Source organism: Thunnus albacares, chromosome 24 (assembly GCF_914725855.1).
Source record: "Thunnus albacares chromosome 24, fThuAlb1.1, whole genome shotgun sequence".
Classification (NCBI taxonomy): Eukaryota; Metazoa; Chordata; class Actinopteri; order Scombriformes; family Scombridae; genus Thunnus; species Thunnus albacares.
Genome location: NC_058129.1, coordinates 19436128 through 19464016, shown reverse-complemented (window position 1 = coordinate 19464016; position 27889 = coordinate 19436128). Strand labels below are relative to the sequence as shown.

Genomic DNA, 27889 nt, shown 5'->3' with positions numbered 1-27889 from the left:
ATTTATTTATTTGTTAGTTTATTTGACAGCAGAAACACACAAACACAACCGTTGGGCCACAGTTAGCTACACGGCTAACTGACATCTGCGGCAGAAGATGTTAAAAACTATTAACAATGTTAACAAACAGTAAACCACATAAACAACAACATCATACAAGATATACATCACATACAACCATGAATATCTTCATCTGCTCACAGTCGCTTCATTTATTTATCAGAAGTGAAATCGGTTTGTTTCAGACGTCAGATGAGAGCACATGACTGCAGGCTGGTGACACACGCACACCCACACACTCATACACACACACACACGCACACCCACACACTCATACACACACACACACGCACACCCACACACTCATACACACACACACACTCATACACACACACACACGCACACACACACACGCATATACACTCATACACTTGGTCAGGATACAGCAGCTGTTGAGTGTGTGTTTGGTATCTGGACAACATGACGGTGCACGCTCCACAGCCGCCTTCAGCACAGCCCAGCTTTGTTCCTGTTAGACGCACTGAACACACACACACACACACACACACACACACACACACACACACACACACACACACACACTCGTGTTAAGTTCACAGTTAATCCATTGAATCATTTACAGTGACGCGTGATAATCTTCAGAGTCTGGTCACGCCGTCAGAAACTGATCTTCTGTTTTTACTGAAAATGAATAAATTATAATATAACAACGAGTCGTGACGTCATCGGCGCTGTTGCTATGGTTACCTGCAGTTTAATACACCTGGAGCTCTGATTCAGGTGGAACAGCTGAGGTTTTGTAACAGACGCCTGGCAGCCAATCAGGAGCGTTTCTGTTTCTGTCGCTGCGTGATTAAAGGGGTGAATGTCTCTCTGGTTGTAATTTGGGTGAACTGACCCTTTAATCGCTGGTTTCATGGTTCAGAACTGAGCTGAACTTTCTCTGCAGCTTCATGAGAAACATTATCAGTCTCTCACGCTGCATTTAATGTCCAATAAAAGACTTTACAAAAGGAATCCTGGTGCTTTACAACCGTTTATAATCCACATATTTACGACCTCTAAACTTTATTTTAGACTTTGACCTGCTGATTCTTATCGTGGTTACTGACCTCAGGCAGTCAGTCAGTACGAGAACACCAGTCAAGCAGAGATAATACCAGTAAACACACATTTAAACCATTAAATTGCAGCTTTCAGTGAGAGTGAGAGCAGCAAACGATCTGAGACGCACGTCGTCTTTCTTCCTGTTTTTTTTTTTATTTTATTTTTAAAACGACTTTTCTGCTCCGCTGATTGTGTCACAGGTTTGTTGCAAAAGCTCGAGTCAGAAATATGTCGAACAAGACAAATATCAGGTTTGCACGAAGAGTGACAATAGAAAGATGAAATGAGAAGTGCTGACATTTTCTGCTGACATTGTGAAACAGGAAATCTGATCCCAGAACATTCAACCAGGACAAAGTGTACAAAATCAGGAAATGCTTAATCTGCATGTGATATTATATATATATATACATATATGTGTGTGTGTGTGTGTGTGTGTGTGTGTGTGTGTGTGTGTGAGCCTACATTTCCTCCTCAGATACGTCAGCAGGGTCATCTCAGGATCTGCATTCTTCTCAACAATCTGCACAAAATATAGAACATTAATAATATTAATGATAATAAAATGTTAATTTCTGACAAATAATAATAATTATTATTCCTTAATCTGCCCCTGAAATATTCCAAACCTCTTTATTCAGGTTTGAACACTTTATTGATCCTCCGACATGATAAGAGGAAGCATGTAGCCATCGTTCACGGCAGTATGCAATAAAAAATACTAATAAACACAAAGATAGTAATAAAAACTGCACAGCTCAGCAGAATGAAAGCTGGGGGAGCAAAGTCCATAATCTGTCTGTTCATTACAACCTTATTGCTTATTTATCAGTTAAATAAACCTACAATCAATGAATTATCAAACTAAACGGAGTAAAACGACTTCAGTTTCATTATAAATTTAAACTCCTTTAAGGTAGAAATTAATGGTTTTCATGGTTTTGGTTCATTTGAAGGATTTTCTTCTCCTTAAATCACACAAATAATATAGTTCAGCCCATTTTATACTATTAAATATCCCCATAAATACCATTAAAATACCTTCATGTTCATCATTATTAATGTTACTGGGCTCAATGTTAGAGAAAAGTATAATTACATGAAGTTTTTGGGTGATTACAGCTGAGATTTATTGATCATGTAGCCAGTTAGCTCCTCTGTTAGCCTCCATCTAACAACATGAACACACTTCAAAACATTTTCCACCATATTTACACTCATTTAACTTGTGGTGACGTCGCTCTACTCGGCTGCAGCCTGTGATCCAGACTGACTCTTTTAGGCCACAACACATGATAAGAAAGTGAAGGATTCACTATTTTATCACCAGATTTACATCTAGAAATATGAAACAAACACAAATCTACACAAACTCCCCAAAAAAAACCCTAAATTAACTTTATTTAAATTACATTTTGGATTATTTATTGTCATTTTCAGTCTCTTCTTTAATCTTTGACGCTTCTCTTACTGAGCTTTTATGTCTCCTGTGAAGCACTAACATCTGTGTCAACATCTTGTTCCACATTATCATGATTCACATCTCACATCGGACTGCGCTGCACAAACTGAAGATTGTTCTTCATTCATTTCTCTTTTCCTATTTTATCACATTTCACTCAACTGTCGACATCATATAAGATAAAAACCCAACAGAAACTACAATAAAGCCTTAAAACAAGTCAATGTCCCGTAATGATCATCATAGGAACATTATAGATGGTATAAATCACTATGATCTCAGTATTTATTCAGCACAACAGCTTTCTAAAGAAATATCATTATAATCACTAATCAATAACTGATATATAAGGATGTTAAAACACTGCAGGGTCAAAGTGGAGTCACTGTAATATCAGAACTGCATTTAAATGTAACTAGTTTCAGTTGAACATGGTTTATTTTTACCTTCTTCCCATTAACGAAGAAGATGAGCTCGTCAGACCCGGGCTGGGTCTGGGTCTGGGTCTGGGTCTGGGTCTGGGTCCCGTTCACCTCCCTCATGTTGCCGCTGGTCTGTGACTGTGCTGATCTGCTGCTGCTGCTGCCTCAGACGCTGGATCCTCCGGAGAGAGAGAGAGAGAGAGAGAGAGAGGTGTGTCCTGTTGGTCCCTCCTCCTCCAACCAATCACAGAGGCCGAAATCTGAAGGTGTGCTCAGGTGCTCCCTAATCAATGGGAAGTTTCTTGTAATAACCAATAATCAATCAGCAGAATGGTGACAATCCGTTAACCGGGTCTGGAACTTGCCTGTTTTTCTGTCTTGTCTGAGTGAAACAAAGATTTTATTGGTTGTTACTTGTGAATGACCTACATTACCAGAAGTGACCTTTGACCCTTGATACGGCGCAGTGGTTACGTTCCTCCTCAGGCTAATAATTCACAGCCAGGCTCGTACCTGAAGGTCAAAGGTCAACCTCAACCGTTTAGCTCCAGTTTCTGCTCATTTAATTTGAGTTTGACTCTGAACTGATGACGACGCGTCAGAGTTGATTTTATTAAAACGATTTTATGGCAGAAATGAGCTTAAACACTATAATTACAAAATGTTAATGTAAAAATCATTGCAATAAAATATTAAATACAAAAAACTGATAATAATAATAAAACAATAAATTAATTTAGAAATAAATAATGAGAAAAAGTGTAACGATACACACACAATATGAATAAACATAATGATATAAAAACATTTTTAATTAAATAAAAAAATTGAATAAGATCATAAATGGAAATAAAAATGAACTGTAAAATATTAAAATGGCTAAAATAATAATAATTTGTAATATAACAAAAATTATGATAAAATAATGAACAATAATACTTTAATAAACAAAATAATAAAATAAGGCACAAACAGGCTAATGGCAATAAAATGCTACATGCTAATAAATCAATAAATCAATAATATATATAAATGAAGTAAATAGTAATAAAATGAAAATTCATAATTTAATAAAATATTGAACAGTAATAAAATAATAAACTGTAATAAAATCATAATTTGCAATATAATACAAACTGAAATAAAGTAAAATGTAATTAAGTAATGAATGTCAGTGACAGTGAAATGGTACTGAGATAAAGAACAGAATAAATATAATAATACAAAAATGTAATAAAAAATAATAAATTAAATTAATTAGAAAAAAATTGTAATAACAAAAACAAAGAACATTAACACATATAATAATAATAATAATAATAAAAGCAATTATTTGTAATAAAACTAGATTTTAACAGGATAATTTGTAATACAATAAAAATCTCAGTCAGTATGGTACTAAATAAAAAATGTTCATAGCTGTAAAATGACCATAAAATAATAAATTACAAAGTTTTAAACAGATTTTATTTGATATATTTCAGCTGGTTCTGACTTTTCTATCCTTTATATCCGTCATGATCAAACAGCATCAAGTCGTTCAGAGACGAAGATGAAGCTTCACGTCTGAGCTGCTGTTTGAACTCTCGCATGCTTCACATTAGCGTCGGGTCACTCAGTGATCATGTGATTCGTTCTGCAGCAGAGAGACGATTTGAGTCGCCATCAGTCGCCTCCTCCTCCTCCTCCTCATCATCATCATCATCATCATATATCCACAAACACTTCTGCTCAGAGTCACAGCAGCTCAGTAACTTTTACTACTTTACTACTTTACTACTTTACTACTTTTACTATTTTTACTACTTTTACTATTTTTACTATTTTTACTACTTTACTACTTTACTACTTTACTACTTTTACTATTTTTACTACTTTACTACTTTACTACTTTTACTATTTTTACTACTTTTACTACTTTTACTATTTTTACTATTTTTACTACTTTACTACTTTTACTATTTTTACTACTTTTACTACTTTTACTACTTTTACTATTTTTACTACTTTTAGTATTTTTACTACTTTTACTACTTTTACTACTTTTACTACTTTTACTATTTTTACTATTTTTACTACTTTACTACTTTACTACTTTTACTACTTTTACTACTTTTACTACTTTTACTTTTACTACTTTTACTACTTTTACAATTTTTACTTTTACTACTTTTACTACTTTACTACTTTTACTACTTTTACTACTTTTACTATTTTTACTTTTACTACTTTTACTATTTTTACTTTTACTACTTTTACTACTTTTACTACTTTTACTATTTTTACTTTTACTACTTTTACTACTTTTACTACTTTTACTATTTTTACTACTTTTACTATTTTTACTACTTTACTATTTTTACTACTTTTACTACTTTACTACTTTTACTACTTTTACTACTTTACTATTTTTACTACTTTACTACTTTTACTACTTTACTACTTTTACTACTTTTACTACTTTTACTATTTTTACTTTTACTACTTTTACTATTTTTACTTTTACTACTTTTACTACTTTTACTACTTTTACTATTTTTACTTTTACTACTTTTACTACTTTTACTATTTTTACTACTTTTACTACTTTTACTATTTTTACTACTTTACTATTTTTACTACTTTACTACTTTTACTACTTTACTACTTTTACTACTTTTACTACTTCCCTGTTTACTAAATATATTAAACCAAAAACCTTGTTCTGTTTCTATAAGTAGAAATCTACAGTACTATTATCAATATTATTATTATTACAGTAAATGTTCCTTTACTGTCGGATCAGCTGATCAATCAATAAACAGAATCCGATTGGTAAAAAACTCCTTCGAGATATTTGAAGTGATCAGAATGTCCTCCATGATGTCGGATATCGATTGATTTCCAGGTCACATGACGCAGGAAGCAGACTGAATGAATCTGATCCGACTTGTAGTTGTTGATATTTCACTGAACAACTTTGACCTTTGACCTGCTGGTGGCGCGACCAGACTCAGTCCGTCTGACTGCTCACAATTACAACCAGCTGAATTCCTCTAAACTCCGTCTGACAGCAGCGGACGAACAATTAATCGATTAGTTTATTGATTTCATATTTTTATACATTTCATATTCTGGACTTAATGAATAGATGGACTTGTATTTCTGCCGTTTCCAATGTGTTTGTGTTGGATATGCTGAAAGAAAACATGTCACTTGTCCGGGTCAGAATCCACTAAACACGACTTAAACAAGTTTTATTTATCAAATAACAACAAAGACTGAAGTTAACTGTCATTTTGCATCTTTATTGAAGTAAATGAAACAGAACAAACATCCACGAGATCACACTGAACACTAACTTCTTTTGATCAGATAAAGGAACAAACACCATGAAAAATACATATTTTAGCCTAATGTCTTCCACTCCGAGCTGTTAAACGTTTTAAACATCACCTGCTTCACTGATGTTTGTTTCACGCGTCACATGACTGGCCGACTCAATCCTTGATCAGCCAACGGCGTGGAGCTACTATCCTTCATAATTTATGATGTGAAAAAAATGATGGAAACTTTTACTTTTTTAACTTATTTATTTATTTATTCATTTATTTGACCACTTGCCTGATGAGGCAGATGAATCAGGTATGTAGAAAAAAAATATGTATCATTTAATAAATTAAGTTTTATTCTGAAAATACTGCCAGAAGGAAATCTATTTCTTCTTCTGCTGTATTATTAAAGTTCCTCCACAATTATTCTCTGGTTTCAGCTTCTCGAAGGTGAAAATCATTAACTTTTCTCTGTTTTATATTAATATAAACTGAACATCTTTGCAGTTTTGACTGTTGGTTGTATGAAGACTTCATGAAGAGTTATTACATATAAACAGACTTCAAGACGTATTTCTCTTAAACTCTGCTAATAAAAACATACATGAAATATATACAGTACATATATACATACACATATAAACAGATTTTAAGGGAAATAAGTCTTGAAGTCTGTTTATAACAAACTAAGAATTTTCCATACGATTAAAATCACAAACTAGTTTTTTACTGCTGCATTATGTAAGAAATATAAAAAACCCTCTATAATTATAATTATTATTATTATTATTATTATTATTATTATTATTATTATTATTATTATTATTATTATCATTATTGTTATTGTTATTTGCCTGTAGGATGAAAATGGTTTCTTCTTTGATGGATTTCTGTCTGTATATCTGCTGAATCATCAGTTTTCACTTTGGTTTTTAATTATTAATGTTTTTGTTTTATTTATTGAAAAAACACAACTACAACTTGACTTTTATTGTAGTTTTTGAGTGTATTTTCCTTCTCAGAATGATTTTTAACATCTTTCCGGGTGTAAAATGTGTCTTTCTGCAGGTTTCAGGAGCTTCAATCTGAAAGTGAGATGTGAGACAATAAACTCTGCAAACATTTGGTGTTTTTATCTTTCAGCTGCAGCGTCAGACAGGCGGACGGGTCGTTGTCAGTCACTTCAGGGCAACCTGATAGTGTTTATCAGTGATTAGTTATTAACCTACAAAGACTCACTGAGCTGCAGGTTTGACCTCTCAGAGCACGACAGACGGAAATGAACTGGTAGATAAATCTGGTTTAATAAACAACTAAACTACTAACGAGTCAAAGATTTATTTAATTTCTGTTTGTTTACAGGCGATCAGCTGGTTACAGATCTGGAGCTTCATTGAGTTTTTTTTAAATGTTGTGATGCTATTTTGCAGATGTTATGATACAAAAGTGTCAAAATAGTTTAAAAAATGTTGAAAAATAAAGTTAGAAAGTACATTTTTGTGGAAGTTAATACAAGAAACATCACAACGTTTAAAAGTAACGTTCTCATAACGTAACGGCAACGTTCAGGGAACAGTTTTTAGATGCATCTTGAGGATGTAACGAATAAAAAATAAACTATTTAGTAAAAAAACAAAGAAAGTGAAGTTTATGGAGTTTAGATACAAACATACTAATAATAAAAACATTTAAGAAAACACAAAATACACCAAAAATATAAAAGACGAGCTAAAAACTGCACACTTTAAAGTTAAATTACTCAAAAATATTGAAAAATACCAGAAATATTTACAAAACCTAAAACCAAAATGTACATGAAAGCACCAAAGTTTCACTCTTCATTTGTAATTTATCAAATAAAAACTAATCTAATAAAATACAATAAACTGTGAACAAACAGAAATTCACTTATAAATGTTTCTAGATGCCTACATTTATTAAAAAATGACAAAAACAAATGTAAAACTTCACAACAGTTTACAAAAGGCAATAAATCTCTATGACACATAAATAAAATACAGATGTAGTCGAGTCAAAGACCTGATGCTAATTGTTTTTATGTCCATTGTGTTTAATTTCATTTAAAAGGGTTAAAATTTGAAACTTTAAACTTATAAATTACTTGCATATGTTGTTTTTTGAGAACCTAATTTAAGATTTCTGGTTTTAATCCATTTGAAGAGAATATTTGATGGTAAAAATGTCTCTTTATCAACGAGTTTGGCAAAATCTGACATTACAAGTATTTCATAGTGAATAAAAGTAGTGAACACTTTTATTCTGAATATTATAATTAATTTGGGAATCTTGTTTTAATATCAGAATTTGGTGCGATAATATTCAGAAAGTCTAGAAAAGCAAACGATTGAATTATTTTATCCTCGTTAAAGTTAACCGCAGCGCTAAACAGGAAGTCTCTACTGAGCATGCTCTGTGGGCCTCCGACGCCGTATCCAGTTCTCTTTATACATCCGTGGGTGATGTGACCATGTGACAGGAAATGACATCACAAAGAAGGACCCCTGATGAGTGATTGATGGGTCAGGTTTACATTGATCAACATCGATCATTCATCATAATTATAAAAACGAGTATTTACTTTAAAAATGATGTTTGACATATTCACACCGAGGTCATGTGATTCCACAGGTATCCATGACGACGCCTGTTTAAAATATTGTACAGAAAAACATCTCAGATTCCACCTGTTTTTTTTTTTACACAGAATTTATAATCAATATTTATCGGAGGGGATCGTTTCCAACCTGTGAAAGTTTCTGCAATTAAAAAAAAGTCTGTAAAAAAAATGTTGATGTAAAATCTAAAAGTTTAAAACAACAAAACCGTCGTCCATGACAACGTCACAACACATTTAATATTATTCTTATTATTTGAGTTTATATGACTATAATTTAGATTTATTATGATACTCTGAGCTGTTTCGGGTAAATTTACAGTATTTTTGTTCTTTCAATGACAAATCTGTCTCTTCTGATTGGCTCCTTGCTGCATCGTGCCCTTTGACCTCTTATTCCTGATACCAACATGTTCCCACCTTCTGTAAGTAAACGCCACAGGTGTCCCGGACCTCCTCTTCCTCCTCCTCCTCCTCCTCCTCCTCCTCTTCCTCCTCTTCGTCCTACGAAGCCCCCACCAGATGAAAGCCTCCGTTCTCTTCTCTCAGTTTCTCGTTCTTCTGGGCGTGAACCAGACTGTAGACGACGGCTCCCAGAGTGTTCCTGCTCTGAACTAAGCCCCGCCCACCGCCGCGCTCCATGAAACTGGATCGCTCCTCAGGACTGCTCACGAAAAAGGTCCGAACCTGAACCAGAGGAACACGATTTGATCGACATGTATTATTATATATTATAATAAGACAGACAGATGTTGTAATTAGCAGATGTTTTCCTTCATAATCACGTGTGTTGTAACGCGTCTCACCTTGCCGTGGCGTTCACTGACGCCTTTGATGTAAATGTTCCCTCTGAGCTGCCGTAGGAAGCCTCGTTCCACCAGGATACAGCTGGTGGATTCTGGGACCTGTATGGTCCCGCTGACTCCGGTGCTCTCCATCCTGCTCGCCATGTTCACCGTCGTCCCCCAGATGTCGTACTGAGGTTTGGTGGCGCCGATCACGCCGGCGATCACGGGGCCGTGAGCGATGCCTGGCGGTGATGTCACAGGTCACATGGTGGGAAGTTTAACTCATAAATGACACAGTAAAGTTTCTCATGACTTCAACAAACTGAGACATAATTTACATATTTATATTAAAATATTACATTTAAATATCTGGATTCATGAATTTGAATTTTTAATAAAAGCATCACTGAATTAAATTATATTAAATACTGTAATATAGAAATATTCATATTTAAATTATATATATATTATATATAATAAATAAAAAGGTAAATAAATAATAAGTTTGTTCTCATTCATGTTTCAATTTCTTTTGTAAATGATTTTATAGTTTTGATCACATGATGGTTTTAAATCTTCCTGCTGCCCAAATTAAATATTTTTAACTAAAATATATATTTGTGTGCGTGTGTGTGTGTGTGTGTGCGTACGTGTGTGTGTGCGTGCGTGTGTGTGCACGTGTGCGTGCGTGTGTGTGCGCGTGTGTGTGTGTGTGTGCACGTGTGTGTGTGCGTGTGTGCATGCGTGTGTGTGTGTGCACGTGTGTGTGTGCGTGCGTGTGTGCACGTGTGTGTGTGCGTGCGTGTGTGTGCGTGCGTGTGTGTGTGTGCGTGTGTGCGTACGTGTGTGTGTGCGTGCGTGTGTGTGCACGTGTGCGTGCGTGTGCGCGTGTGTGCGTGTGTGTGTGTGTGTGCACGTGTGTGTGTGCATGTGTGCATGCGTGTGTGTGTGTGCACGTGTGTGTGTGCGTGCGTGTGTGTGCGTGCGTGTGTGTGTGTGTGCACGTGTGTGTGCGTGCGTGTGTGTGCACGTGTGCGTGTGTGTGTGTACACACCGACTCGGAGTTGGAACTTGTTTCCTGTGTGTGTGTTGATGTGTGTGAGAGTTTCCTGCATCGCCAGAGCGAACAGAACCAACTCACTGAGGTGATCCCAGCCGTCCTCACACTCCTGCACACACACACACACACACACACACATATACACGCACACACATGCACGCACACAACAAATAAATACATAAATGAGAAAAAATGTCAAATGAAAAAGTTAAATATTCTTTATATTTAGTAAATATATGTTTAGTTGCTGATCTGTTACTGTGATGCAGTAGATGCAGCAGTGATGAGACAGTAGAATCATTTTATTCCAGATGTTTCTTTACTGACAGATGTGATGTAAACATTGAGCGACCTGTCTGTCAGGAGAGAGACCAGAAGCCGCCATGTAGGAACTACCGATGGTTTTAATCTTCTCCACGTCCTGGAAGTAACACTCCTCCAGCAGCTGCAGACACACACACACACACACACACACACACACACACACGCACACACACACACACACACACACACACACACACACACACACACACACACCTGTCACTTCACTGCTTTATCCTTGTTTACTGCTGTTTATTGTTGTTTATTTGCTTGTTTGTTAAGAGCTTTACACGTTTTAATGCAAATTATGTGAAGTAACTTGAGTTGCATTTCATGTATGAAAGCTGTCACACAAATAAAGTTTATTGTTATTATTTTTAATTAATAACACGGCGACAAAACCTCATTGAATTCAAATTGAATTGTTTCCTTTTTGTCTTTAATTCCCAAAAACAAATTTATAATTTATTTATTAATCAAATAAAACATTTATATTTTTATCACAGCAGAAGTTTTAAATGGTGTAAATATTAAAATAGTTACATTAAAGGGTAAAAACTATATAAACACATATGAGACAAAAGATTTTATTTGGATATAATCAGTAAAATATAAATAAAATAAATTAAAGTTATTTTTAATGTGTCAAAAACCAGATAAAAAACAATGAACTGGTTTCCTTTTAAATTAGAAAATTTAGTTTTTTAATAACAAATTATAGTTAATATTGGATTTAATTTACATAAAACTATAAAATCTGAAAAAATAAATTAGTAAAATTAAAAAACAAATAAATAAACTGCAATAAATATGATATTTTGTCAGATTTTTTTATTAAAACCAGATACAAAAAAATGCATAAAGCTCGTTTAAAATTTGCTAAAATTGATAAAATGATTGGATTTCATGTAAATATAATTATCAACAAGGATAAAATATACAAAATAAATACAATCTGAAACATTCAGTCATAACGTTGTTTATGTCTCATCTTTTAGAACATTTTATTCTTTTTAATTCATGTTTTTATAAATTATTCAGAATTGTTTGTCCTGTAATTTATTTATAACATTTGCATTATATGTTTTGTGTGTGTGTGTGTGTGTGTGTGTGTGTGTGTGTGTGTGTGTGTGTGTGTGTGTGTGTGTGTGTGACCTCATCAAAGTCGGTGATGATGTGGTTGAGGAGGCGGAGACACTCCACGTGTTGATGAACGAGCTCCTTCTGTTCGTAGAAGTCGGAGAATCCCGGCAGAGACGCGAACAGGACGCCGACTCGCTCGTACGACTGCGAGTACAACTCCTGCACACACACACACGCACACACACACACACACACACACACACACACACACACAGGGTTAACACCTGGACGTCCACACCAGCACACACACACCTGGCGACAGGTGACAGGCACCTCGTTGTCGCGTTCTCTCTGCAGGAAGTGCTGAGCGACGTGGGCGGGCAGGATGTTGAGCAGCAGACACTCGTTGTGCTCCCTCAGCTCCCTCATGTCCTCCACCTCCTTCCTCGCCTGCAGACGCCACAGGAAGTCCAGCCGCGCCGTCGCCTCCAGCTACCGACGAAGAAGAACACGGAACACGATGCTCAAATGAGAGAAGATTAAAGTTTACTTGCAACACTTTTCAAAACCGGCGTGACGACGTGCTTCACGTAAAACAAATACAGTTTGTTTTATTTGTTCCTGATAGAAGATCAGCGATGAGAACGACAGTCACAAAGATCCAGAATAAAACTTTATTAAAGGAACAGTGAAGCCATGTTTATGACGAGGACGGTTGGATAATCTACTCGTTCTCTGTTCTGTGCAACTAATCCAACGAGGTGCAATAAAGATATTACACAGAACCCCTTAAACTATCAATAGAACCATTAAAACCAGTAGAACCGCCTGAAACACAGTAACGTATCAGCACTGGTCCTGCAACGCCAACGTTACTCCTCTTTGGAAAAAAGAAAACTTTCACTAAAACCCAAGTAGAACCAAGAAGAACCAGTAGAACCAATAGAACCAGGAGACCCCAGTAAAACCAAGTAGATCAAGTAGAACCAATAGAACCAATAGAACTAGTAAAGACCAGTAGAACCCAGTAGATCCAGTAAAATGTAGTAGAACCAGAAGAACCAATAGAACCAGAAAAAACAGTAGAACCAATAGAACCAATAGAACTAGTAAAAACCAGTAGAACCAATGGAACCAGTAGACCCCAGTAGAACCCAGTAGATCCAGTAGAATGTAGTAGAACCAATAGAACCTATAGATTCAGTAGAACCAATAGAACCATTAAAAACCAATAGAACCCATTGGAACCAGTAGAACCCAGTAGAATCAACAGAACCAGTAGAACCCAGTGGAACCCACTGGAACCAGTAGAACCCAGTAGAACAAATAGAACCAGTAGAACCCAGTAGAATCCATTGGAACCAGTAGAATCCAGTGGAACCAATAGAACCAGTAGAACCAGTAGAACCAATAGAACCAGAAAAAACAGTAGAACCAATAGAACCAATAGAACTAGTAAAAACCAGTAGAACCAATGGAACCAGTAGACCCCAGTAGAACCCAGTAGATCCAGTAGAATGTAGTAGAACCAATAGAACCTATAGATTCAGCAGAACCAATTGAACCATTAAAACCAGTAGAACCAGTAAAACAAGTGGAGCCAAAAGAACCAGTAGAACCAATAGAACCAGTAAAACCCACTGGAACCAGTCGAAACCAGGTAGAACCAGTTGAACCCAGTGGAACCAATAGAAACAGTAGAACCCAGTGGAACCAGTAGAACCCAGTAGAACCCACCTGCCGGCCGTTGTAGAGGACGGCCACCACAAACATCACCATGAGAACGATACAAACTCCTCTCCTGCACAAGTGATGAGACCTGAGACACAAACAGGAAGTCAAACTGTTAGAACAACGTTAGACAAACGTTATTTTAACGTAGAACGACGTTGGCCGGTAATAAACAGGAAGTGCAGGTCTGGTTGTGCTCACCGAGAGTGATCTGTTTGTATCTCACCTGTGTGTCTCTATCAGGTAGGTGTAGAGGGCGGCGGCCAGCAGCAGGGCGGCGAGCTTCAACACACAGCTCAGCCTGAGGAACACCGCACAGGTAACCATGGCAACCACGCCGCTCAGCACCATGTACTGCGCACAAGGAGGATCAACGGTTATATCAGCCGTGCGGAGACGACGCGGTCACGTGTGTTTGTTTTGTTCACCTCTGGATGCGTGCAGATGTTGATGTTTGTGTGTTTGTTTTGTTCACCTCTGGATGCGTGCAGATGTTGATGTTTGTGTGTTTGTTTTGTTCACCTCTGGATGCGTGCAGATGTTGATGTCGGGCCAGGCGGAGGTGGGCGGAGCCAACACTGAGTCACTGCTGTTGATGTGCGTTTGTGACGAGTCACACCACAGCTGGAGGAGGAAAGACGAGAACATCAGAACCTTCCCCACAGGAGAGTCTTGTTGCCAGATGTGATCGACAGAGCAACTTTTTGGGCAACTTTCCCGCTGGGGTTCCTTACAAAGTTCAGGAAATTATTCTTGTTAACTGGGAAACTTTACAGAGAATCTGATGGTCAAATTTTCTGGTGAGTTGCTTTAAAATATTTTGTAATTGTTACTTTTGGGCAATTCTGAAAAATTTCCCCAATGCCAAAGTTGACATTGATGCCGTTCACACATCACTCTTGTTGCCAGAAGTGATGACGAGGGAAACTTTTTGGGCAACTTGACAAGTTTAAGCACACAAAGGAACTTTATTGGCAATCTGATGGGCAACTTTTTGGGTGTCGTTTCCTTTAAATGTTTAAGACAACAGGAACTTCCATGAAAACAGGAAAAGCACCGACAACGTCATCAGACTCACGATGTCCGAGGAGGCGACTCCGAAGTTGACGGTGATGGCGGTGAGCGTGAGCAGAGTGCGGGCGTTCTTGGTTTCGTGAATCCAGCAGCAGAGTGACTGCAGGGGGGCGGGGCAACGCTTAAACTCCTCCCCCAGAGTCAGCAGCAGGAGCAGGAGGTGAACGCTGCCGCCGACCACGAACTGAGCCACCATCGGACACCACCTGACCAGACAGACGGAGGGTTAATACATATGTAGGTGGACAGGAAGACAGACAGGTAGACAGACAGGTAGACGGACAGGTAGACAGACAGGTAGGTGGACAGGTAGACAGACAGGTAGACAGACAGGTAGACGGACAGGTAGGTGGACAGGTAGACAGACAGGTAGACAGACAGGTAGAGGGACAGGTAGACAGACAGGTAGACAGACAGGTAGGTGGACAGGAAGACAGACAGGTAGACAGACAGGTAGATGAACAGGTAGACAGACAGGTAGACAGACAGGTAGACGGACAGGTAGACGGACAGGTAGACAGACAGGTAGAGGGACAGGTAGACAGACAGGTAGACAGACAGGTAGATGAACAGGTAGACAGACAGGTAGAGGGACAGGTAGACAGACAGGTAGACAGACAGGTAGATGAACAGGTAGACAGACAGGTAGATGAACAGGTAGACAGACAGGTAGATGAACAGGTAGACAGACAGGTAGACAGACAGGTAGACGGACAGGTAGATGAACAGGTAGACAGACAGGTAGACAGACAGGTAGACAGACAGGTAGATGAACAGGTGGACAGACAGGTGGACAGACAGGTAGACAGACAGGTAGACAGACAGGTAGGTGAACAGGTAGACAGACAGGTGTACCGAGGGGCGGGGATTAGCACTTGGACGGCCATCAGCAGCAGCAGCAGGATGAAAGAACAAACCATGTTGGATTTGAAGAGTTCGTCTCTCATCTGTGAGAACTGAGAGACAAAGACAGGACGACAAACAGTCACCAGATCGCCCGCTACACCTGAACTTAGCCCCGCCCCCTACAGGAAGTCCAGGTGTTACCTTTCCCTCCATGTGGGAGTCCTTGAACACCTGAGAGAAGGTGGTGATGTGCTCTTTTCTCATTCGCTCGCTGCTCCGGACCTCCATGGCCTCACGAATCCTCTTGTTGACCTCCCGCAACCCTGACTGCTGCGCCGCCTGATTGGGCAGCTGTGTCAGCGAGCCGTTGGTGAAAGTGGCGAGGATCTACAGGACGCCAGAGGAGAAGGAGAAAAGGTCACAAAAGTTTTCCCCAAACCTCGAACTATCTGCAAGTGTTCCATCGTCCTTACAAAGTTCATTCCCAGGATGTCACCGAACGGCAGCTCGGCGCTCCACGTCGTCATCTCGTCGTAACTCGGGCGCCGTGCCCTCGGTGGCACCGCCTCTTCCCGTTGCGCCGGGCGGATCAGGAACGTGTCGATGTTGTGTCTCCGTAGAAACGCGCTGCGCTCCCGGCCGAGCCCCGCCTCCGTCTCGTAGATCCCGCCCAGGTAGTCGAGAGTGGCCCGCGAGATGTGAATCCGCCTGAGAGGACGACAGGAAGTCACGATTCAAGAACGTGATCCGCGTTGTCAAAAGATGCTAACAATTAAAAATGTTAAATGTTGAAATATACGGTCATTGATTTGCTTTAGCTTGTTAATCAGTATAATTATTCAAGCAGGAAGCTCCGTGTCTGAAAGTGAAGCCGATGCAGAAGTGACTTAAACCTGCATTCTCTCTAACGACCAGCAGGGGGCGACTCTACTGGATCCTACAAGAAGTCTGATTGTATAGAAGTCTACGAGAAGATGACCCTTCTTCTCACCTGATTTATTACATTAGTGAACACTTTCCTAATGAGTTTATGGTCTCAGTCGCTACTTTCAAGTCTTCGATGCAGCGGTTTCGAGTAAAATAGCCTTTGGGGCGGGGCTACCTCGTGATTGACATATTGCTACCACAGCAGTGCGTGAGGTGCTGTAGTCGGACCCTGTGGAGCTCCGTGATCTCATCCAAATATGGTCACTTCTCATCACTTCTGGCTCCAAAAAAAACGAGACGGTGACGGTCAAACTCAAAGCTTCAAACCGATAGGTGACATCACCGTGGCTACGTCCATTATCTTTATATAGTCTATGTAATTATTAAATGAGGGAATGTTGGATAACACTTTTGTAAAGATAGGATATACAGTATTTAGATTTTGTAAGGTAAAGTTGGGGATTTGGCGGCCATATTAGACATTTTGTGATTCCATTTAAATTATGGGACATTTTTGTAAAGTAATGACTTCTTTTGTAAATGAGGAGTTTCCTCAAGTGAGGAATATTTGTTGGGTCAAGACAATTTTGTCAAGAGTGGATATTTTTATAATGTGAATATATCTTGTAAGGTGAGTTTTTGTAAAGTAATACTTCCTCTCTTCTTCATGGGCCCGTCTGAACGCCAGGACGAGTATTGAAGGTTAATAAAAAGCTTCAGGTCTATGAGAACATAAATATTATCAGACATTATTAAAAACATGTGTGTGTCTGACCCCGGCACTCCTGTAGCCTCCAGACTGTTGGCGATGTCGACGTCCCAGCTCCAGATGTCAAACTGCCACTTCTGAAGACCCAAAACGCCACAAAGAACCGAACCAGAGTGGACGCCGATCCGCATGTCGACCTCCTGTTGCAGCTCCCGACGAACGTACCTGTTATAGATCAAACCCACGTCTCTAGAGAGTGTATATATGTCATATATATGTTTATACGTGTGTGTGTGTTTACCGTATAGTGCTGATCATACTGAGGCCCATCTCCACACAGCAGCGGGCGTGGCCTCTCTGAGGCTCCGGGACTCCCGACACACAGTAATAACAATCACCAAGGATCTTAATACGCAAACACTGATGCTCCTAAACACACACAGGAAAACACTCATGATGATTTATAGCTGAATCACACACAAGCCTGATACATCCTAATGTTAAAGTTAAACAGAAAACCTCAAAACATCTCAGCAAAAACTGGAATAAAATGAGCTACTGAAGCTAAAACCCAAAACCACCACATGGATGTAGATCCAAAGTTATAATGAAAACTGAGAGTCAAGTTTAAAACTAAACATTAATACGACTAAACTGCTACTAAAAGAGATAAGAAGTCTGAAAAAAAGAAACTAATTTGTAGAGTTATCAAACTAAAATGTCAAAATTTAAAAAAGATAAAACTTTAGAAACTTAAATAACAAAACTGTTATTTGAACCAAGAAACTTAAACTTTAAACATGAAATAAAAATAAAACCTAAAACAGAAAGTTAAAAATTAAAAACTATTAAAAAACTTGAAACTGAAAACCTAAAAATCTAAAACTAGCTCATACAAAAAGCCTAAAAAATAAACATAAGGATAATATTAAAAAAGTAAATATGAACATCCTGGAGGTTGCCATGGTGATCTGACCTCAGCCAGCTTATCAAAGCGACCGAACAGCTCGTTTAGAGTTCTAACGAGATCCTGAGCCGACAGGATCAGAGACAGGGAGGTGAAGCCGATGATGTCTGCAAACAAGATGCTGCGGAGACGAAAAAAAATCAACAATAATTAATATCACAATTATGAGAAAAAAGATGATTTTCAAAATAAAAGTCAGATAATAAAAATAAAAGTAGCTAAAACTACAGATAAAAAGTTACATTTTTTTGAGAAAAGGTAAAAATGTTGTGATTAAAGTCAGAAGTTAAACATGTTGTCTGTTAATTTACCTCTAAATATAAACTTGAGGTTTTCTTAATGAGTAAATATAATGTTTTTGCTTTATTGTGTAAGTTTAGAAAAGGCCTGATTAAAGACATTATTAAGAGAACGTTTTGTAAATTGAACACTGGTTTTCTGGTTTATTTTGTGAAAAAAAGACTTTTGTTGAGTAAAATTGGTAAAATATTTTGTAAAATAAAGACTTTTTGTGAAGAATATTTTTGAAATTGATGACATTTTTGTAAATTACAGACATTTCTTTAAGCTTATTTAAGTTAATCATTGCAAAGTAATGACATTTTTGTGTTTAAAGACAAAATTTGTGAATTGAAGACAATTTTTGTAAAGTGCAGATATTTTAAATGAGAACATTTTGTAAGTCGAACACTATTTTTTTAAAATTAAATTTTTCTTAAGTGAGTTTTTGTTGTTGATTTTGTTAAATAAAGATACTTTTCTTACATAAAGACATATTTTAGACCATTTTATAAAGTCAAGTTGGGGATTTGGCAGCCATGTTGTACATTTGCATAAAGTAGGTTTATTTTTGTTAAATCGTTGTAAAGTAATGATGTTTTTGTAAATTAGGATATTAAAGACACTTTTGGTAAAGTTATGATATTTTTAGTGAGGATATTCTTGTAAATTGAACACAGTTTTTTTTAAATGATAACATTTTTTTAAGTTGAGGCGTGTCTAAAGAAACTTAAAGCTACATTCAACATGATCATCCCATTGACACTGTCAGTAACGGCTTGCGGGGTTCCTCAGGGATCTATTATTGATCCTTTATATTTTAACGGTACCATCAGACTGTTTACTTCAGGCCTTTTAGCTGCCAGATGTTCTTTTCTGTTTGCTGCCTGCCAGGTACTGTGACGTACCTGACATCTTTGTAGTGGTGGATGTAGATCTTCTGGAACTGCTGAGGCAGCAGATATTCATCCATGGTGGCCATGTCGGTGATCATCTCCAGAACCAAGAAGCGAGGCAGGATGGACATCACCAGACGCTCCTGGATAGATGGATAGATTTGAAGTTATTAGTCATAGAATAAACATTAAATCGCTTTAATCTTGTCCATCTATGTGTAGAAACAAAACATCAAACTTGTAAACTCTGGATTTATGAACTTGTTTGAATTGGAAACTTGCTAACGTGGCTCATCGTGTAGAGAGGAGATGTGACGACAAAGGAACTTTATCAAATAACGTCATTTAGAGGAGATGCAACTACTCATGACGCACATCTAGAGTGTCCTCTAATGTCTCATAACTCAGTTATATATACATGTCTACCTGTCTGTGGTTGTCTACCTGTCTGTGGTTCTCTACCTGTCTGTGGTTCTCTACCTGTCTGTGGTTCTCTCTCTACCTGTCTGTGGTTCTCTACCTGTCTGTGGTTCTCTCTCTACCTGTCTGTGGTTCTCTACCTGTCTGTGGTTCTCTACCTGTCTGTGGTTCTCTCTCTACCTGTCTGTGGTTCTTTCTCTACCTGTCTGTGGTTCTCTACCTGTCTGTGGTTCTCTACCTGTCTGTGGTTCTCTCTCTACCTGTCTGTGGTTCTCTACCTGTCTGTGGTTCTCTCTCTACCTGTCTGTGGTTCTCTACCTGTCTGTGGTTCTCTACCTGTCTGTGGTTCTCTCTCTACCTGTCTGTGGTTCTCTACCTGTCTGTGCTTCTCTACCTGTCTGTGCTTCTCTACCTGTCTGTGGTTCTCTCTCTACCTGTCTGTGCTTCTCTACCTGTCTGTGGTTCTCTCTCTACCTGTCTGTGGTTCTTTCTCTACCTGTCTGTGGTTCTCTACCTGTCTGTGGTTCTCTACCTGTCTGTGGTTCTCTCTCTACCTGTCTGTGGTTCTCTACCTGTCTGTGGTTCTTTCTCTACCTGTCTGTGGTTCTCTACCTGTCTGTGGTTCTCTACCTGTCTGTGGTTCTCTCTCTACCTGTCTGTGGTTCTTTCTCTACCTGTCTGTGGTTCTCTACCTGTCTGTGGTTCTCTCTCTACCTGTCTGTGGTTCTCTACCTGTCTGTGGTTCTTTCTCTACCTGTCTGTGGTTCTCTACCTGTCTGTGGTTCTCTACCTGTCTGTGGTTCTCTACCTGTCTGTGGTTCTCTACCTGTCTGTGGTTCTCTCTCTACCTGTCTGTGGTTCTCTACCTGTCTGTGGTTCTTTCTCTACCTGTCTGTGGTTCTCTACCTGTCTGTGGTTCTCTACCTGTCTGTGGTTCTTTCTCTACCTGTCTGTGGTTCTCTACCTGTCTGTGGTTCTCTACCTGTCTGTGGTTCTCTACCTGTCTGTGGTTCTCTCTCTCCAGCCGGACTCGTCCCTCGATGCAGCGCCGGGTCTCCAGGAAGGCCTGCCTCTGCGTGCGGTCAGACAGGTAGTGGATGAACAGACCTGCAGTGTTCATGCTGAGGTACAGCAACGCCTTCGCCAACACCTGGATGCAAACACACACACACAACTTACCCTGATGGGAAAAACTCTGACTGGCTGGTTTACAGGAAGAAAGAAATGGAAGCAAGAGAGGAATAAAGAAAAAGACTGAAAAAGAAAGAAATACGGGAAGGACACAAGAAAGAAAGAAAGAAGGAGAAAGGAAGGACGATGTCAAACCTTTCTGACAAAGGTGTGGTCACCGTGGTGACAGCAGACATCCAACAGGAGGTGCAGCATAGAGGTGGTTGCCCCGGCGACGATGGACCACAGCAGGGGGAGGGGCAGAAGGGTGTAGGTGGAGAAGAGCGTGAAGAAGACGTACCAGGATTGATCGTTCCCCCCCCGATTGAACGCGCCCACCAACACCTGCACCGTCTGAGACAACCAGCTGACCACAGACAGGTACCTGAGACACAGACAGACACCTGAGACACAGACAGGTACCTGAGACACAGACAGACACCTGAGACACAGACAGGTACCTGAGACACAGACAGACACCTGAGACACAGACAGACACCTGAGACACAGACAGACACCTGAGACACAGACAGACACCTGAGACACAGACAGTACAGACACAGACACCTGAGACACAGACAGATAAGTAAGGTAGAGTGAAGATGTGGTCGCTGTAGCAACTGCTGACATCACGTTCCATCTCTGACTACATTTCCCAGCATACCTCAGCCACTGCGGTGATGACATCACCTCCCTCCTGGTCAGCGCCAGCACGCAGATCCCCGTCCACAGGAGGACCGACAGGCCAGCCAGCCAATCAGAGGCCACGCTCCCCCAGCCCAGCGGCCACGTTAGCAGTGAGACCAGCAGGCGGGTCAGGATGTCGATCAGGTTCGTGACGACCAGCGAGGTTCTTCTCTGACCCGAAGAGAACTGCTGATACAGCTGCTCCAAGTCCGGAGACCTGAGATCAATCAGTTTAATCAGATTCATGATCAATATGTGTAAAGACATGTAGAGTTGTACATGTGTTGCTTTAGTCAGTGTATAAATGTGTATGTATGAAAATTCTGAATTAAAAAACTTTTGTATTTAAAAAAAATACAAAATTTTACAAAGTAAAACTTTAATCTAAATTTTTTAAAAAAAAATATTTGACAAAATTTTTTAAATCTATAAATATTTTTTTTATTGTTTATCTTTAAATTACATTCTTTTTAAAGAGTTTAAAAAATATATAATATTAATATTATATGAAAAATAAAAATATTATTTATAATATTTTATTAATTGTATACAATTGATAAAAAATGATTAATTAATAAACTAATAAAGATGTTTTTCAGGATTTTACAACGCAAGTTAAACTTTTGATGAAAGAACAAAAAAATGTTCTTTTTTTGTAAATTTTATTTTAATTAATCATCTGTTTGTTCTTTTTTTTTTATAAATTTACAAAAAAGTATTTTTTTTTAAAATGACAAAAAGTTTTTCACAGAGTAGAAATCCTATGAAATCATGAACATGAAATTAAACTGAACAAAAACAAAAAGTTAACAAAAACTTCCTGTTTGAGTCGACCGGACGAATTTAAACATCAACTCATAAAGAAATTTAAGTTTTGAGAAATAAACATGAAATAATTGTGTGTTTTTCTGTGTATCTTTATACTTGAATGTGTGTTGCAGAGCAGGAATGAAGACGCCTCGCACTGTCAGTCCCCACGACACAAAGAAGTCGGCGTCACTGAGCGATTCGTGTTTGGCCTTCATCGCCGCGGTGATCTTCGGTGTCGCCGGGTGGATACGAGCCGCAGACGATCGACGCTTCTGCCAGAACGCTCCGCGTGACGCCTTACTGCGGATCTGCCTGTAAGACGGAGGTCGGGGGAAAAGAAAGATCACACAAGAAAAGAAAACTTTTAAGCTTCAAGACGTGTTTGTGAAATAAACAAAAAAGTCTGATAAAAAAGTTTGTTGATGACATCACTCTCTACCTGTTGATGTCGGCGATGTAGGCGTCGGTGACGGTGATGCAGTGGCGGCCCCTCTCCATGCCGCCGGCGAGCTGCAGCGAGTACAGGTTGTGCTGGTCGATGATGTTTCTGACGGCATTTTTCCACAGCAGCTGTTTCCTTCTCAGGCCAGATGTGGGGTTTATGTTGGTGCTGAAGGTGATGTCACTGGTCTGCCGCGCCGCCTCACAGTTGCCGTTCTTCATCACGGCACCATGGTCGTCCATGGTTTACGAGAGCGGTGACGCCCTCCTCCTCCTCTGAGACCTGATTGGTGGAGGAAGTGTAGTGAAATAAACTTCACATAAACTTCAGTTATTGATTGATGAACAAAGTGACGTTTGTTATTTTTAATGTAACTTCAGAGAACATGAACGATAAACTACAAACCGTTTACTGTAAATAGAATTGTATATTATATTAGAGACAATTGCACAATGTATATATCTGTGCAGATATATTATGGGCCAGTAAATGAGAAAATTTAGTTATTGTTATTGTTCCAAGAATTTAATTTTGACAGATAATTACATTTTTTTTAAATTGGAATTTTAAGGAAATTTTAGGTGTAAAACAACACCATTTGACTAAAAAGCTTTAAATTTATAAACATGTTTTTATTGTTTATCTTTTATAATGTGTGAAACTTTGAAAATTTTTTTTGTAAAAGTAAAAAAAAAATGCATTTTTTAAAAATGGTTAAAAAATGTAATACATTTTTGAGACTAAACAATTGTTAACCTTTTTTATAATGTTTAAATATAAATACTTTATATTTTAGAAATTTTAGACAATTGATTAAAAAAATATAAATAATCAGTAAAATAATGAGATGTTTTTCAGGATTTCTTCAGAAAAGGTCAAATCAACTTCTGAGGCTTTTAATTTGGAACATCTGCAGGAAGTTAAAAAGTGTTTGAAAAAACGGCAAAGTAGAGCGTTTTTTACCCAGCATTTATTAGAACGCAGGTTTGTTGGTACTGACCATAGGCTGTATAAGAAGCCTTGAGTTTGCATTTTGACGGACGCCATCTTGGATTTTTGGAGCCGGAAGTGACTGTATTTGGTCAAGAGGGTGGTGCCGACACTAATGCTAGCTGCTAGCTTGGTTAGCACGGTGCATTTACAGTCTATGGTTAACTGTGATCATGCTAATGCTAATGCTAATTTTTGCTAGCAAAAAACAGGCTTAAAACCATTCACACTAAATGTACTTACAAGAAAAACTGTACATCCGACTCCTTAGAGGGTCTTTTAGTTCAACCAAACACTGAGCAAGACTTTTTTAGGCAACCAAAACGTTACTATTAACTTTCATGAACTGAAAACACTGAAACAGCGACAGCTACACCTACACCTGTACTCTGTGAATCTGGGGTTGCGCCATGGTTACGTTACCTAACCAACGTTGTCGCTGTGGTAGTGACTTGCCATCCTTAATTATGCATAACTTTAAACCGTAATAAAATTTAAAGAGGTGAGCTATATTAAAATTCAGTCCCCCGTATAGTTGTCATGAACGTGGACATCTATGGGGATTGACCAAGCAGCAACCTGCGGGCTGTAAAATGAAGCCAAAAACTGCAGTTCCTTGAACGACCACTTGAGGCTCCAGAAGCGAGTCAATCCCCATAGACCTCCATGTTAAAATGTCCAACTTTACAGCAGAAATAAACATGTTTACAGTCTGGTACAAACAACGGTTTTGGTCTCTGTAGCTAATTTCCTCTTTCATGACAACTGTACGGGGGTGAATTTTTATATAACTCACCCGTTTAAATTTTATTAATCTGTAAAGTTCTGCATAATGAAGGACATGGCTGCTTTGAGTGACAGGTTCGCCAGCCGCTAGGTGGCTTGTTTCAGCCGTTCGGCCCGCCTCTTTGCCCATTTTTGATTGGCTGGGAGTTAGGCAGCGTCACGCACTGCCAAGATGGCGACGGCTGGAGCGGCTCGCTTTGAGCTTCAAAACCGCTCTTCAGAAACCAACGAGTGACGTCACGGTAACTACGTCCATATTTTTATACGGTCTATGGAGACTGACTCGCTTTTGGAGCCTCAAGTGGTCGTTCAAGGAACTGCAGTTTTGACACTTCCACGTAGGCTTAATTTTTCAGCCCCTAAGGTTGCCGTTTGGTACCAACTAGGACTCTGACTATAATTTGAGAAGTTTCTGATTTAAGGAACTTATTTTACTTATTTTTAAAAACTATTTTGTGACACTAATTAGTTGTTTTTGGCAGTTTGGTGGTTTTGTTTGATGACTGAGATCACAGACTGAAGCCAGCAGGATAAACCTCTCAGGTCATGCCGTGCTGTAAACGTTGATGTCCAGCTGATCAGATTGACTCAGACTGCTGGCCCGGGGTTATTCTCTGTTTCCAGGGCTAATCCAATCAGGTCACAGCACAGTGACCTGCTAGTTCCTCAATGACTCCTGACGGCAGCAGAGCAGCAAGTTAATGAATGGAAGGAAACTTTCAACTCCTCGTTGATAATTTTTACCATAATTTTACAAAACTAAGATTATAAACAAGCACATTGATTGAAGTTTGTTTTAATAATGATTTACAGAGAGAAATGTTTATGTTTGTGATTAATTTATCAAGTATTTGGGAGGTTTGGGTTCGTTCAGACCAATAGTCACTGTGCCAAAAATAAAATTAATACAATTTATATCTCTTTGTGTTTACATCAGACATTCCCTCCAGGATTTCACAATTTTTTGTGATTATTGCGGCCAAAAATGTTTGATTTTGCAGCAGCTTTTCTCAAAAGTTGCAATACAGTGTTTTATGTTCTTGTCTTGCAGCAAAATTGCAGGAATCAGGAAAAACTGCAAGCAAAGGAAAATAATGTTTGTTTTAAAGTGAAGAATCATATGTAATGACTTCCTGGATAAAAAGCATCCTGTAGATCACAGAAACAAACATATTTCAGCTCTAATGTTTAATGTATTTTCTGAACATGAGAACCATGAGGACTCAAAGTTCTATAAAAAACTGTCAGCTAAACATTAAACCAAATAAAACCAAATAAAATCATCAATAATGCCATTAAAATAAATCCATCAACATTAAAATATTGTTTCATTTCCAAAGCTGATGCTGCATTCTTCTGACTCACTGAATCAAACCTCATTTGAGAACATCTGGGAACATTTGGGAACATTTGAGAACATTTGGGAACATTTGAGAACATTTGGGAACAGTTTTGCTCGTCTATGGCATCGTGTTTGTTGGCAGGTGAGATTTGTCGTCAGTTGCCGCCACACCAAACACCACGGTTGGTTCAAACCACAAGCAGCTGCTGATTTGAACGTTTCATACAGAAAAGTTGCTGTAATTTAGCAAAACTGAAACTCTCAAATACTGAAGAGAATTCTTGAATTCGTGTTAATTTGTGTTGTTTCCCGGCGGGAGTGAACAGAGATGCTCCGTAAAAACATTCTGACGTCACCGCCAAGCGTTTACTGCGATTACTGCTTGTTGTGTCAAACAAAGCTTCAACACACAGACGACTCGCGGTGTGAAATCATTTAACTCATGTGAACGGTGAACTTTAGGAAACTTTGACGATTATGGTGATGATATTACCGACGATAATCGTAGCGTGAAGCTTTGACACCGGAACAAGTTCATATGTATCTGCTAACGTGTGTGTGTGTGTGTGTGTGTGTGTGTGTGAGTGTGTGTGTGTGTGTGTGTGTGTGTGTGTGTGTGTGTGTGTGTGTGTGTGTGTTGTACCTACTTGAGTGTTTGTTGTTCAGATGAAGAAAGTGGCTGCAGAGGTCAAAGGTCGGTCAGTCATCCTCCTTTCTTTGTTTCTTCTTCTTTTCTTTTACTTCTGGTTTATTTTGTGATTTTTCCTCTTTTTTAATCCTGTTTATAAGTTTTGTTCGTTTCCGTCATCGTTTCCTCTTCCTGTTACTTTGTTTCCTCTTTTTGTTATTTATTGTTAAACTCTGTCTCGTCTTCCTTTATTTTCTTCTTCACATCTTTTCATTTCACATTTCAAGTCCACAAATGCAGCTTCATACTTCAGGCTTCTTCCTTCCGTTAAAAACTCTTATTTTCATTCTCTGGATTCATTTTAAAGTCCTAAAGACGAATAATTTAATAAATCCTGAAATTCTCCTTCCACGTTTAAACTTTAAAGTATCTTTTAACATCAACTCTTGTCGATATTTGTTTTTGTCCGTCGTTAAATTTCTCTTCTTCACTTTTATCAGTCTGTCCAGTTTCTCGCCTTCACTTGAACCTGTTTGGCCAAACTTGAAGAAAAACTGCAAAAATCCAAAGATTAAAGCGTTCTGGAGACAAGACGTATTTACATTCACTCATAAATCTTTACGTTTGTTTAATTTACCTCCATGAAGAGAAAAACTCTTAATTACCCCCAAAAACCAGGAAGAAGCAGCTCACAGCGTCGGTTTGTCCAAAAGCCAACGAGGAGGCAAAAAATATCTGAAAACACAAACACGACGACGGAGAAGAAGAAGAAGAAGAAGAAGAAGAAGAAGAAGAAGAAGAAGACAGATGGAGGCGGAGACGCTTCAGGTAATGAACTGAATCCCTGAAACAGAAAAGACAAATAGCCGTTCATTAATAGGACAGATTAATGGTGTGTGTGAGTTCAGTTGCATGATGGGATTGGCAGACCTCCAACCAGGTCAGTGTGTGTGTGTGTGTGTGTGTGTGTGTGTG

At 38.5% G+C, this 27889-nt stretch overlaps 2 protein-coding genes and 1 long non-coding RNA gene across 5 annotated transcripts in view; 1 reads left to right on the top strand and 2 right to left on the bottom strand.

Annotated features, from left to right (window-relative positions):
• The window catches only part of xdh (xanthine dehydrogenase), a 24355-nt gene extending 21208 nt beyond the window's left edge, over positions 1–3147 (bottom strand). The window contains exons 1-3 of the mRNA XM_044344303.1: positions 3037–3147; positions 1594–1651; positions 445–541 (exon numbers count right to left, since the gene is read on the bottom strand). Of these exons, the coding sequence (XP_044200238.1) occupies positions 445–541; positions 1594–1651; positions 3037–3132 (251 nt within the window). The 5' untranslated portion in view covers positions 3133–3147. The remainder of the gene's footprint in view (positions 1–444; positions 542–1593; positions 1652–3036) is intronic.
• The window catches only part of LOC122976145, a 14663-nt gene extending 94 nt beyond the window's left edge, over positions 1–14569 (top strand). The window contains exons 2-4 of one of the 2 annotated variants that reach the window (XR_006400831.1): positions 12293–12408; positions 14185–14260; positions 14480–14569. This is a non-coding gene — a long non-coding RNA (uncharacterized LOC122976145). The remainder of the gene's footprint in view (positions 1–12292; positions 12409–14184; positions 14261–14479) is intronic. The other variant, XR_006400832.1, reaches the window with a different exon arrangement.
• LOC122976050 (adenylate cyclase type 8-like) lies at positions 6279–27889 on the bottom strand. 2 transcript variants are annotated; one of them, XM_044344311.1, is made up of 23 exons: positions 26934–27889; positions 23166–23450; positions 22841–23038; positions 21894–22133; positions 21386–21614; positions 21060–21209; positions 19652–19782; positions 18474–18585; positions 17799–17926; positions 17564–17722; positions 16335–16569; positions 16063–16248; positions 15871–15971; positions 15020–15221; positions 14464–14565; positions 14168–14295; positions 13948–14029; positions 12544–12702; positions 12283–12429; positions 11159–11251; positions 10801–10915; positions 9765–9988; positions 6279–9645 (listed from the first exon to the last, which is right to left on the bottom strand). In XM_044344311.1, exons 2-23 carry the CDS (start codon positions 23408–23410, stop codon positions 9463–9465), a joined length of 3549 nt encoding a protein of 1182 aa, XP_044200246.1. In that variant the 5' UTR covers positions 23411–23450; positions 26934–27889; the 3' UTR covers positions 6279–9462. The 2 variants fall into 2 exon arrangements, with proteins under 2 accessions (XP_044200246.1, XP_044200247.1); XM_044344312.1 differs by lacking the exons at positions 13948–14029; positions 14168–14295; positions 26934–27889 and having other exon boundaries at positions 23166–23598.